We start from the raw sequence: 11,939 nt of genomic DNA, 5'->3' as shown, positions 1-11,939 counted from the left end.
AGTGACGGAGTCGTGATCGGCTTAGATTCGTATCCCAAAATTGACGCTGGATCATTGTCTAAAGCAGTCACCAGTGGCAGCAGCACAGGTCATGGTGTCCAAAATATCCACTCGAGAAATGAATGCGCTGAAAGCCCTACCCCGTAATACTCAGGTGCGGTTTTGGATTGTAATCACAGCCTCCGAGTCACACGTAGCCCCCAACACATCTCATTTTTAGCAATGTGCCATACGAGCCCTACATGGAAGCGTAGCGGACCTCCGCCTAGTCGTCAAAAACCTGCCTCCTTCACGCGAACACAGAATTCATTTGATCCCGGTGTTTCATGCTCTCCTGGACGCTTCTCGCATACCTGAAGTTACCATGGCAGGCTCCGACGTTGAACACATCACAAACATCCTGCTGGCTAAGGAAGCTTTCCTTGGGGTCATGATAGTCAGTGGTGATGCCGGTGATGATGAGGCGGACGCGGATCCCATCGTCACCCGTTTTGTGACCTCCAAGTGGGATATGCTATTCCCATGGATGCAGTTTTTTGCACACCAGCTGTCTGCAGCCTGGAGAAACCCGTCGATGGATGCTTCATTCAAACTCACTATGTTTGACGCTGTCAAGATTTGTATCCAGACGCTTAGAACCATCTGCGAATTCTCATCAGATGGGCGACGACTTTTCAGGACCACTCCCGCAATCCAGAACTATTTTGTCCAGCTATGGATAATGATTGGAACCATGCCGAGTGATCGCAAGGTAGAAGCCGTCAGTCCTGTATTCAAGACATACCATGTCATGGGCACGCTTCGGTCATCACTGGCTGGGGTCGCTGTTGCTGCGCTACATGACCGCTCATTGCTTCCATCCCTTATGCGTTTGGCGGGGGGCGCAACAACTTTCGTTTCTATGGCTCTCAAATATGTTCGACGTATGACAAGGGAGTTACAGTCCCTTGTTTCATTATTGTCCCCCAATAAGTCACAGCCGCAAGATGTCCATGCAGATGAATACTGCATCTCGATGGTAATAGGCTTTTCGCACGCCATCGAATTCATTTTCCTCATCAGCGAGATTAGTAACTCATGTCGTGAGTTACTACTCGAGATGGGGTCCATGCACACAGTCGCCATCGCTATTTCCTGTATATGGCCGAAATTTGTGAGTGACTCGATCCACTACCATCCGACTCAACAGTTACCTCGAGTTGAACTCGAGAAGAGGAGGAGTCTCATCCGAGCCTGTTTCCGCTACGTCAACTTCGTGTTATATCACGCGGATAATAGCGTTTCAGCATTGGATGAAGCACTTAAAACTGACCTTCTCGAATCAATAAATCGAGCTATCAACATTCCTTACCGTAATCATGGCACGGAACAGCCTCTCGTGGAACCAGCTTGTCGAAACTCTTTCCATTCTTCCCCAGTTTTTCGGTTCCCTGACTATCATGAAGAGGCTCCAACACAACCAAGAACTCATGCGCATTGACCCCGATCCGAATTATCCTGGCGATCCATTGATAAAGAGTAAATGGTATATGGTAGTCGACACTGCTCTCCCACTTTTGGCACTTCAGCTGAAAACAAACGTACGTCGCGAGCCCTTTTTCGCCCGGCGATGCAGAAGCAACAACGTAAGTCAAGACTGTCCATTGCATCAAATGGTGTTTGTTGATAGACACACAGTGCCCGCGGGTAACAGACGATCTGGACACATCCACTCATCCTAGTTATCGATGCTCTGCTTGTACTGTTGCGCATTATGGTTCTAAAAGGTGCCAGGTTGCAGACTGGAAGGATCATACGCATTGGTGTGGTCCTCTTCGAGCATCCTTAGGTCGGTTACGGTGAATTTTGGCCTCTGTACTGCACCTAATGCGAAATAGGTTGCTTGGACTCTCGTGATATGCGGCGAAGCCTGCCAGTGGCTTGCCATGCTCGAGGAGTTCTACTGTAACTTTATTGAATATCGCAACGATATCGAGAAACTTACCTTGGCCGCTCGGAAACAACATCCTGGCTTCCGATCCTTGTGCTGCAGATCGATACAACGGGTTTTCCAGTCGCATTCGAGGTTATGACAGCTCAAAAAGCATTTCACTTGGGCATATTACCTGGGGTGTCCGCCGGCTCTCGTAAGGGCCCTTACTATGGTTGAGAGTCCAGATAAACCAGTAGTCAGGACTCTTCGTCTAAGTATGGGCAAAACTGTTGGAATCTATTCAGTCCAAGTACTGCCCTACAAGGTGGATTTGATGGAACCCGTTTAACTCGTATGTGTATTCTCGTTCGTCTTAATTTTAGATGGGCGTACTGAAGCACGATAATAGTCTGAGACATCGAGCACACGCTTCAAAAGCTTGTCATCGTCGCCTCCTTACAACCACGATTCTCTCCTGGAACAAAGTGACTTCTGTCCCACCCCGTAATATGAGTATGATCCATTGAATGACACCCCATTCGTGTTGGCGAAAGTACACCCACTTTGCAGAATATCCGTACAGAGATCAGCGCTTGAGCTCCGGGAATATCATACTAACAATATTGAAACAGAATCCAATCAAACTACTCTTTTGCGAGTATCGGCAGACAGACGGGCTCGATACCTGGAGAAAATTACTACATTACAGGGTATCTTCCAAAGTATTGTCTAAGAATGGATAAATAAGTAGTCAACGTGCTTTAGTTTCCCCTTATACAAACCGAAGAGTCGTTCATTCTTACTACATGCTCGCAGATGCAGTTCCAGTCAAAAAAGCACGGCAGCAACGTGTTGCCAGAAACCTTCCGGAGGGATCTCAGGAGCTTCGGTTTCTTCACAGGTAGGAATACCCTGATTGATACAGGTAAGCCCGAGTCTAAGTTAAGCCGATGTGTCAAACACGTACTGTCGTGAAGTCCATCTCATCTGGTTTCCAAACCGCCGTGTGTTGTGTAATCTTCCAGAAGAGAAATAATCCAATGAATAGCGGGATATTCACATCTGTGACAACTGGTCAGACATTATCAGTAGACAAGGACCGGCCTACATGATGTCAAGAAGTTTGGGATATCAAAATCCCAAAATACGCTATACCCATTTATTAGGATAAATATTATGCACCAGATTAAGCCCCAGATGGAGAGCCACGGCTACAGACAAATGTCAGCGATTGTCAAATGCGTTTTGGTGATCGTGCCTGACCTGTAGGGGATTCCAGTAATGAAGTTTCCTGCGGTCAATGCCTTGGTATTTTAGCCCGCGATCTGGTCAATCCATTAGTCTGTCGATGATCCATAAATATGTCTGGTACTCACAGAAGAAAATGTAAGTTATATTAATCGAAAGCCAACCGAAAAAACCGCCCATTGCACTGAGATGCACAAGCCAGCTGAGACACGACATGAGCCAAATTGTGAACACAAGACGATCCATGGAATTCACTTGAATACAGTTTCTGCACCCGACGAGATACTCATGAGAGACAAAAAGGCAAAGACACTCTTTTGATCCCGCATCAGCGTCCGTGATACTTGGGACTAAATAGAGAAGCATCCATGCTTACCGAACAGAGAACTGCTACAATAGGCAAGCCCTTCTTCGTACAGATAGTGAGGAAATGGGGTGCTTGTTTGCGAAGTGCTAAACCATAGAGAATGCGCGAAGAGCAGAAAAGGAACGAGTTGCCTGCGGAGAATGCGCTGGTTATGAAGCCTGCATTAACTACAGCAGGCAACACTGCATGACAGGGAGGAAAATGAGACGTAACTTATGTGGAGAATTGAGTACATACCTCTTATTCCTGACTTCTGCATCGCAATCACGAATGGCGACTGTGCAGAGGTGCCGCTTCCCATTAACAGGTCAGGGTCATTTGAAGGTACGATGAGCCCTGCGACGAAAACACCGAGAATCTGCTGAGCTGTGAGACATCAATCATCGTGAGATACTATGATACTCAACGTAGAAAATAAGGATTCGATAGAACACTCTGCGAACAGCTTTAGCGATATTCCTTCGCGGGTTCTCCGTTTCAGAAGCGGCACTATCGGATCATTAGTAATTACATACTAGCCTAGAATGAGGTGCGACATAGTTGGACATACACAGCCACTATCTCCATTCCTTGGTAAGAAAACGCGGTTTGAGCGATGACACTCAAGACTCCGAGGACGTGATCAAGTGCATGATGCCGAGGTTCAAGTCCAGGTCCAGCAAAGAGACCCGGGTTATTCCAGTACTTTGAATGATTAGCCAATCATTCCGTTGGTAAAACAAGACATACTTGAAAACCCAGTCGCTGGTGATTTGGTGCTCCGCCAAGGTCAATGACGAGGCCAACAATGATAAGACCAGTGATCATTATCACTAATGGAGACATTGAGTTTTGTGTACATTAACAGAAGACCAACATACATTTTATGATGGAGAACGCAAATTCAGCTGTTCACAATCACTTTTTAGCAATGAGCATGTATGTTGGAGATAATAACGGACGTACTTTCTCCGAAGTATCTAAAAATTAGGAATGAGTACATGTGCATAACCTGCTTCGAAGACTCACACTACACCGAAGATATTCGTGGCGCATATCAAAATACAGACAGCTACAATATAAGATGCAGCATGATGTGACTAGACGAGATTCCGACATTTAGGACACAGCAGGAATGTGTATAGCTCAGGAAACTCACATCCCATAAGGTGATCAAGATTTGTGCTCCAGATATTTCCACAGGGACGTAGAGCCTGAAAATAATTACTGATGTGAACCACTGCGTCGTTGTGATCAACCGTATACACCTACGCATTAGTCTAATAGAAGAGTAATCATGATAAGGCACAGTTTTGACAGACAGAAAATGGAACCTCACGAGAAAATAGTTCTAACAAGTGACACTCGATTAGCCATGTTCGAATTTAATGAACAAGTAAAAACGTACCCAACCAACCTAGAGAATATGTAAGGTTGGTCGGAGGCAGGATCATAGGTCACTCACTGCAAATCCTAATGCGGGATCTACCCAGCGAGAGGCTATATGACAAGGTGTAAAGTCGTCATCTTTTCAGTCTCAAAAGGAGATGTACAAACCGAAGTGGGGAAATGATCCTGAGATCGGGGCGAGGGAGGTCATCTCCCCGACTGAGCATAATGACCTTGCTGAATTGAGCAGGCGTAACTCGCACGAAATGCAGACTTACGAATACGCTACGGAACCAACAAGGGCAAATGCAATCAAGGCACCAAGTGGCCCAGCTGTGCCGATGGCTTCCCCGGTGCCTAGAAATAGTCCCGTACCCAAGGTGCCAGCGATCTTGGGGGAAATGGTCAGAGGAGTGCGACAGCTAGACATTCAGGGACTTGCAGCTATCCTGTCATGAGTGAATGAGAGCCAACAAAATAAGTAGGAAAGCTTGTGTATCGATCACAGACTTACATCTGGATATGACGTTGCTTGAGCCTTCGTTTCACAAGATCCATGGAAGTAACATCCAGTGGAAGATGACCACTCGAGCTGACTTGTAGTGCCTCTAAGTGAGCCGCGTCATGTCGTCTGTGCTCTTGAAGCTCATATGCTTCCACCATTGTGATACTGTGAGTAGCAGTGTGAAGGGTGTCAAAAGACGGTAAGACGTCGTTGAACTCAGACTTGGACTCAGGCGCTTGGCTATTATTGAGCTCCCATGAGAGGCCGTGTTTCACGTCACCAAGTCCAGTGGACCACTACTGTATTTCGCCGGAGGTGATCTCCGGCAAAACACAGGTTCCATGACCAATTAGAGAGGCACAAAGCTTATCGTCTCATAATCTGAACCGCAATTAGGCGCTCTTTGACGCGTGTTCCGTTCGGCCATCACCTGCCATCACTCGGGACGTCACTTTCAATGAAGTCGTATACCTGTTTTTGCCATGCTCGGAGTCGGAGCTTTCTGAGAGAGTGCTTCATACGGAGGGAAGGATGCTCCTCAAGAAACCGTGTAAGACTCAAGAGCTCTCGCGGTGCGCAATCAAGATGCAGCTGTATGTTGGCTGTGCAAAAGAAACGTTCTAGTGTCAGTCGGAAATGCTGCGGTCGTGTGACAAAAAAGGAAATTAGCCTGTACCCTCCCAGTAGTACTATCGGTTATCACAACTTCGGACAACCACTGGCAGCGCCTCCGAGTCTCCGACTCGCTTCCTCGAGACCGGGTATAACCATTGTCCAATGCCTCTTCGGCATTGCAGGTATCAGGATCGCGTCTGGGTTTGGGGCGGTAGCGGGGTACCTGTATGCGGTAGAGTTGTCATCCATCAGGTTATCACTCTTTGAATATTATGTGAACTCACTTGGTCCAGACTTCAGCACCGCTCAGTCTCACAATGCCGTGTTTCTAGTTGGATTTGACCGAATTCATCCTCAAAAAAATGAACCCAATCGAGGCGGTCAATCTACACGGGTAGAACACCGCGTGAACGCTAACTTCCGGAACCAAGGAGGCAGAAGTGATGGAGCCGGGAGAAGATCGTACACGGACTCACTGATAGTGGGATCGAACTAATGGTGATCATTCCGAAGCAGCCTCAGGGCAGGTTGGTGATCCCAACCTCTTGTTTGTGATTTCTGGTGTGCTAACTGCGTGCTGCAACACAGTACGAGATCGTGACGGGTTCACTCCTACCTCTCGAAGCTGTTGATGCGCTCGTACACACACGAGAGACTATCACCACGTCGCAAGCAGACACGAACTTCGTGCGATATTTGTACCAAGGTTATAATTGGATAATTGTACGTGCTATTTCCGCAGCTGATCGTCTCTCTGTTTTCTCTTGCCTACATGTTCACACTCTGCCTTCACATTTTCTGATTTACGCTCTCATATAGCCAGCCGCAAGCGAGTGACAAGAACCAGGCATCAGCCAATCTTCTCACCCTTCGCGAACGCATTTTCCTAGCTGGTTTATTCAACCGCATCCCAGCTACCTTCTGTGCCTTCACGCTCCCCATACGTGCGCTTTTGTGTTCCTCCTGGGCGTGTAGAACCAATGACTGTATCCCTCGCGACCACTCGAACCACTTCGAAATCAGATGTATAGACGACGTCTTTCCCCTACCTGGTTCTCTCCAGCCTCTTTGGTGCCGGGCTCCTTGGTATCCGATCCTAAACACCACTAGTTGAGCAAGATTGTGCGACGCCCGCGCACAGATGATAGAGGCAGAAAGGGAGGCGGCGGATGCCAATGACTTGGGAGGAGGCGAGGGCCGTATTGGAAGGAGATCAGGCATTAAAGAGCGTGTTTGGAAGCCTTGTAGAGGGATTCTCATCCATGGGTGAGGTAACTCATCTGTTTGCTGGGTTGCGATCTATTGTATTTTCTTCCTTATGTCAACTTTTCTGCTATATGGTGATCGCGGATGCTGATAGATTCTTGTTCTGGATCTTGGATAAACTTTACGCTCCCTGGCAGAGAGAGTACAGATGCTCGTCGAGAATTGAGATGGCAGGGTTTCGGGTTTCTTCGATGGAACTCTCCCTAGGCCGACGTCACGGACTGTAGTTTCCCGCACATCTTGTGTACGCGAGTGATAAATCACTCAAGCCATCAGAATCGCCGTACGCCACGTTGATAACAGTGAGAAGGCAGCCGACTAGTGATCGTTCAACCGATGACAACGAAGCCCGCTTGACAACGACGTTTACGGGTTGCTAACCTTCCTCCATTCTACTCATAGCGGCTGGAAACTTCATTAGCACGTATCCCCGACGATGCGTTGCAGCCACTCAGGGCTACACAACAGTGAGAGGAACCGGGGCCATATAACTCCACTCGATTCTGAAAGTACAGCGATCGCTCTATACTAAATAGCTCTCTCATATGTTTAAATTCGTCTTATACACCGGCAGGAAGACTCCGTTTGAGATATTCGCGCGCGAACCCTCTCGCAAGCTAGATGATAAAAACATTACAGACGAAACGACACTGCGAGAGTCATGAAGACGAACTGCGCGGAACTTCGCGAATCATTTACAAATATGGATTCCCGGGTTACTCAACTTGAACATTGAACATCATGATGGTTTAATGTAATGAAGGAACAATAGTCCTCCCCGTGTGCGTGGCCCAATCAATATCTCTTGCATCAGACATATGGCTCCCAGAACCCCACCCAATGGCTTGTACACGCTCAATGACAAGAACTTCTCTACAACAGGACAGACTCAGCCACATTTGTTGATCGTACGTCCTCATCGACAGGTGGCTCCTGGGACGGCATGCCATTATCTAGTACTGACAGCAGAACCCTGGCGATATGACAGCAAAACCTAGCGACATGACAGCAGGACCGAGTGAGACGTTCCCACCAACAACCAACCCACCACGCAATGGAGAATAACAAATTGGGATCTGAAAATCCTTGTCTGTGGCGAGTTCATCACCGACAATCTGGTGAAGTTCCTTTGTGTTGGCTTTATCGCTTAAAAATAACTTATAATACGCCTGATCACTCTGAGCTAAAACTCGTCGTCACCCGCCGTAGGGTCCCCTCCCCCCGCTCTAGACCCACTGTCAGCTTCGCTATGATATCATCTCCTTGGACGTCATTAGATTCTACCCCAGGTCGACGTGTTTTCTATCGCCCACTCGGAATCACCGAATCATGCTTCTATTGGGATAGCGTTTTTAACGGCACAGCAGATTCCACGGTGCATGTGCACCTTCGCACCATACAAACAAATGACCAAGACATTTATTCACAACCGAATGTCACGCGCTCCTGGGTGTCTGTCAAAAGACGATTTCCCCTCATTGCGGCTGAAGTGCTAGAGCACGAGTCTGGTTTACGCTTCATTCTGCGCGAGGAAGCGGTCACAAATCTTGGACCTGATGATGTCATATTCAAGGAGGTCAACTCCCTTCACGACACCGAATGCTTCATAAACGACATCATGGATGGCCCGCGACTTCTTTCATCCCAGTTACTTGCTCGTGTCTATATTTTGCGCCGAACGGACAAGAGTGGCCATTTCCACATCCTATTCATGGTCGCTCACTGCGTCGCGGATTCACCGTCTATGACCACTGTGCTTAGGACGTTCATAGACACGCTGGCATCTCGGATTGAACCGCCGTACATTCCTCTGGGCGAAAGGGTGCATATGTATCAGCCTTTAGAGAGCCGTTTGGGTCATGGGGATATTCCGCTTGTCAAACGACGGTGGAGGCGGGCTTTAGGCTATGCATTGTTCACGGTGTGGTCATCCAAATTCAAGGTCAGCATTCCAGTTGCTCAGTTCGTGGTATCGTAGTAGAGCTGAAGCGTCGGGGCAGGGTGGCCACACACTCCCCGGAAACTTCAGGGAATCCACACCTCTTACTCCCGCTAAACCACGCAGCCACATCACTGCTTTTTCTACCAAAGTGTCAACAATCATTCTCTCCAATTGCCGTCGCCATAAAATCACCATGAACGCTGCGTACTATGCTCTCAGCCAAGTGGCCTTGGCACGCGTTATATGTCGACGGTACCTGAGGGGCCAGATCTCGGAAGAAGAATGGGAGTACAGGAAGCGCCAACCCATGCACATCTTCGGGATGTTGAACTTGCGCCCATACCAAGACAAGGAGTGGGCAGAGACGGGCGGCTCAGGCGATATCGGTATCAATATCAGCTTCTTCTGGTACACGCTTCCGTTCATGCCCCTTGGCGAGATGTCCAAGGGGCATGCTAGCAAGCTGGAACTTGTCGATGGGGCACCGGACTTCCCGGCGCTCATGTCTTTTGACCGGTTTCTTCTCCGGTGCGCTAATGTGAAGGCACAAGCCCAGAAGATGTTTAACCACCCGCGGTTCGCTGATATATGTACCGCTGGACACAATCGTGTTGCTTTAAGGAAGGCAGTTGCTCTGAAGTGGCTAGAGACGAAAGATAGCGTTCTCCCAGACGATGGGCATGAAAGTGTGAGACCCGTCCAGTCTTTGAACCCGATTGTCACGCAGATGGGATCCACCCTAGGCAACGTCAGTGGCTTTCATAATCTAGATTCAACCAACTGAACATTTCCAGATTGATAACGTGATACCCTTGGACTATCCTCTACATGCTGATCACGAGCTGTCACCCCTGTGCAGGACGCCCCACCCTAATCGTGCCGGTTATCCAGCGTGGTCTCCCCCTGGTGATGCTCTCAAGGACGCCAAAACTCCGCGACTCCATGTCGAGTACGTGCGCGCTTATCTTCATTCGCACCCTGCGGAGCTCTATCTTGCGGCGTCTTGGCGCCGGCGGTTGCAATATTTTTTCTCCTATGATCAGCGCGTTTTCGACGACGAGACCATACGGGAGTGGATACGTGAGCTCAAGGATGCGACGCTGTTTTATCTGGGCCAGTCTCATGACGATAAAACGCCTGTACAGAGTAAACTCTAGCACAGGTCGAGGCTATGTCCTTAAAACAGCATAAAACGGTACAGGGAAAGTCGGTAGTCGTAGAAGTACAACTACCTCATACTTGTCAGCAGAATCCACTCGTCATCCTCTTTCCGATTCACACTTCCAGCGCTGCTTCTCGTGGAGCTTATATAGTCTAGGCACAACCAAAACAAAGTCCGGACAAAGATACGATGTACGTACAGGATGGCCCGAGGTCCATGGCGAGATAGAAAAGCTCACGAGAGAGAAAATCATTAAGTGAAAGAGACAACTTTAGCGGTTGACCTCATGACTAATGCGAAGTGGGACGACGACGACCAAAGAAAAATCTGCAGCAGCTCACTTCATAGGAAATTTCTCCGGCCCTACCAGCGGAGTCTTGTGTTTGTGCTTGCGGTCTTTCGGACCCTTGTGCCCTTGCTGCAAGTTGACCCGAATGCGTTGAACTGTCAGCCATTGCCGCTTGCTCGTTGCATGGCTGCAGCCACTTCTGCCTCGTTGGGAAGGGCAATGCCGTATCTCTGCAAATTTATTTCAATGATATCACAAATGGGCGAATATTCCAACGACGAGCAACCTCGAGGGGATGTATGGAAATTCTCGTAGGAGAATTCGAACGCCGGGGCTCGTACAGTATCGCACATTTGAAATTACAGGTCGGGCGCTGAAGCGCAGGGACCCAAACAACCTGCGCCAACGAAGGGGAGACGATGGGCCTGCGAGCAGAGTAGAGGGACAAGGGGAACGAGCTGCACAGGAAAATCTAATGGCGAACCGTGAGTTACCCGCCACTACCGGCATATTCTTCACTAACCTAGTCGCACTCCTGGTAAAGGCCTGTTCCATGAAGCCATTATGAGTGCGTTGTCTTGATGTAGTGTTTCACCACCCGGGACGTCATACATCAGCCACCGAGGAGGAAGTACTTCATTTCCGCCTACTTCTTGCTGAGTCATTTAATAGTCGTCACAATTCGGTTGCTCACCTTCCCAAAGGGCGTCCTGACGGCGTTGTGCACCGTAGGTGGGCGGGTACTTCGCGCTTGTCAGAGGTATATCCGTTGCTGTCAGTAAGTCTTACATCGCTTCTCGTTTTGCGTTTTTGCGGTTTGCTGATGTACTTGCCTCGGCCACTTCAAGGAGCGTGATGCTAATTGAGAGTTCTGAAATTGGCGCTGTGCTTTACAGACTGCACAGCTCGATAACGAGCAGAATCGACCATCAGGGCCAAGAAGATATGAAGATGAAGAGACTTACTGGGCAGTCAGTTGCGCATATTTCTTCGCAGGTACCCCTTTCAACCGGATGTTGATGGCAGTGTTGCCATCGATGGCAGGCAACTTCGCTTCGGAACAATTTGAGGCGGTTCATTTCGTCATCGCCGTCAAATCACCGTCAAAGAACGTCAAGATTTGGAATTTGGGACACTGCGATGTCTTTGAGTGGGTACGCTCCAAGTACGGCGGTCACATGTAAGACCTCCGACTGTGCTTCCTACAAGTTTTCACGTTTGAACAGAACTGCTGTAGCGCCAGATGACACCAGGGCTTGCGCAAC

At 48.6% G+C, this 11,939-nt stretch overlaps 4 protein-coding genes across 4 annotated transcripts; 2 read left to right on the top strand and 2 right to left on the bottom strand.

The window, feature by feature from the left end:
• The first annotated feature begins 9 nt into the window (after positions 1-9).
• Positions 10-1,820, top strand: EDB91DRAFT_1338103 (uncharacterized protein). Its single transcript, XM_041325609.1, has 3 exons — positions 10-154; positions 221-1,625; positions 1,678-1,820. Exons 1-2 carry the CDS (start codon positions 92-94, stop codon positions 1,478-1,480), a joined length of 1,323 nt encoding a protein of 440 aa, XP_041174290.1. The 5' UTR covers positions 10-91; the 3' UTR covers positions 1,481-1,625; positions 1,678-1,820.
• Positions 1,821-2,740: 920 nt separating this feature from the next.
• On the bottom strand, positions 2,741-5,558 carry EDB91DRAFT_1057516 (amino acid permease/ SLC12A domain-containing protein; the record flags this gene model as incomplete). The annotated part of the gene is made up of 20 exons (XM_041314079.1): positions 2,741-2,824; positions 2,880-2,974; positions 3,021-3,123; positions 3,176-3,237; positions 3,289-3,362; positions 3,416-3,474; positions 3,537-3,709; positions 3,765-3,885; positions 3,935-4,016; positions 4,078-4,211; positions 4,257-4,339; positions 4,388-4,414; positions 4,473-4,486; positions 4,536-4,606; positions 4,666-4,746; positions 4,915-4,923; positions 4,972-5,006; positions 5,064-5,128; positions 5,174-5,317; positions 5,410-5,558. The coding sequence occupies 20 exons, from the start codon at positions 5,556-5,558 to the stop codon at positions 2,741-2,743; spliced, it is 1,665 nt and encodes a 554-aa protein (XP_041174289.1).
• A 1,157-nt stretch (positions 5,559-6,715) lies between these two features.
• EDB91DRAFT_1148906 (uncharacterized protein) lies at positions 6,716-7,609 on the bottom strand. Its single transcript, XM_041319356.1, has one exon. It carries the CDS (start codon positions 7,273-7,275, stop codon positions 6,805-6,807), a length of 471 nt encoding a protein of 156 aa, XP_041174288.1. The 5' UTR covers positions 7,276-7,609; the 3' UTR covers positions 6,716-6,804.
• Positions 7,610-8,530: 921 nt separating this feature from the next.
• EDB91DRAFT_1057481 (uncharacterized protein) lies at positions 8,531-10,380 on the top strand (the record flags this gene model as incomplete). Its single annotated transcript, XM_041314076.1, has 3 exons — positions 8,531-9,223; positions 9,282-9,971; positions 10,018-10,380. The coding sequence occupies 3 exons, from the start codon at positions 8,531-8,533 to the stop codon at positions 10,378-10,380; spliced, it is 1,746 nt and encodes a 581-aa protein (XP_041174287.1).
• Between the last annotated feature and the right edge of the window lie 1,559 nt (positions 10,381-11,939).

Source organism: Suillus paluster (assembly GCF_016628075.1).
Source record: "Suillus paluster strain FC165 chromosome Unknown EDB91scaffold_53, whole genome shotgun sequence".
Classification (NCBI taxonomy): domain Eukaryota; kingdom Fungi; phylum Basidiomycota; class Agaricomycetes; order Boletales; family Suillaceae; genus Suillus; species Suillus paluster.
The sequence above is the reverse complement of the archived record's forward strand: the minus strand, read 5'-3'. Positions and strand labels throughout refer to the sequence as shown.

Bases quoted from the DNA above. Each gene is read 5' to 3' on its own strand.
- EDB91DRAFT_1338103 (XM_041325609.1), top strand. From the start codon at position 92: ATGGTGTCCAAAATATCCACTCGAGAAATGAATGCGCTGAAAGCCCTA. The intron at 155-220 runs GTGCGGTTTTGG...TCTCATTTTTAG, and splicing joins CCCTACCCCGTAATACTCAG to CAATGTGCCATACGAGCCCT.
- EDB91DRAFT_1148906 (XM_041319356.1), bottom strand. From the start codon at position 7,275: ATGAGAATCCCTCTACAAGGCTTCCAAACACGCTCTTTAATGCCTGAT.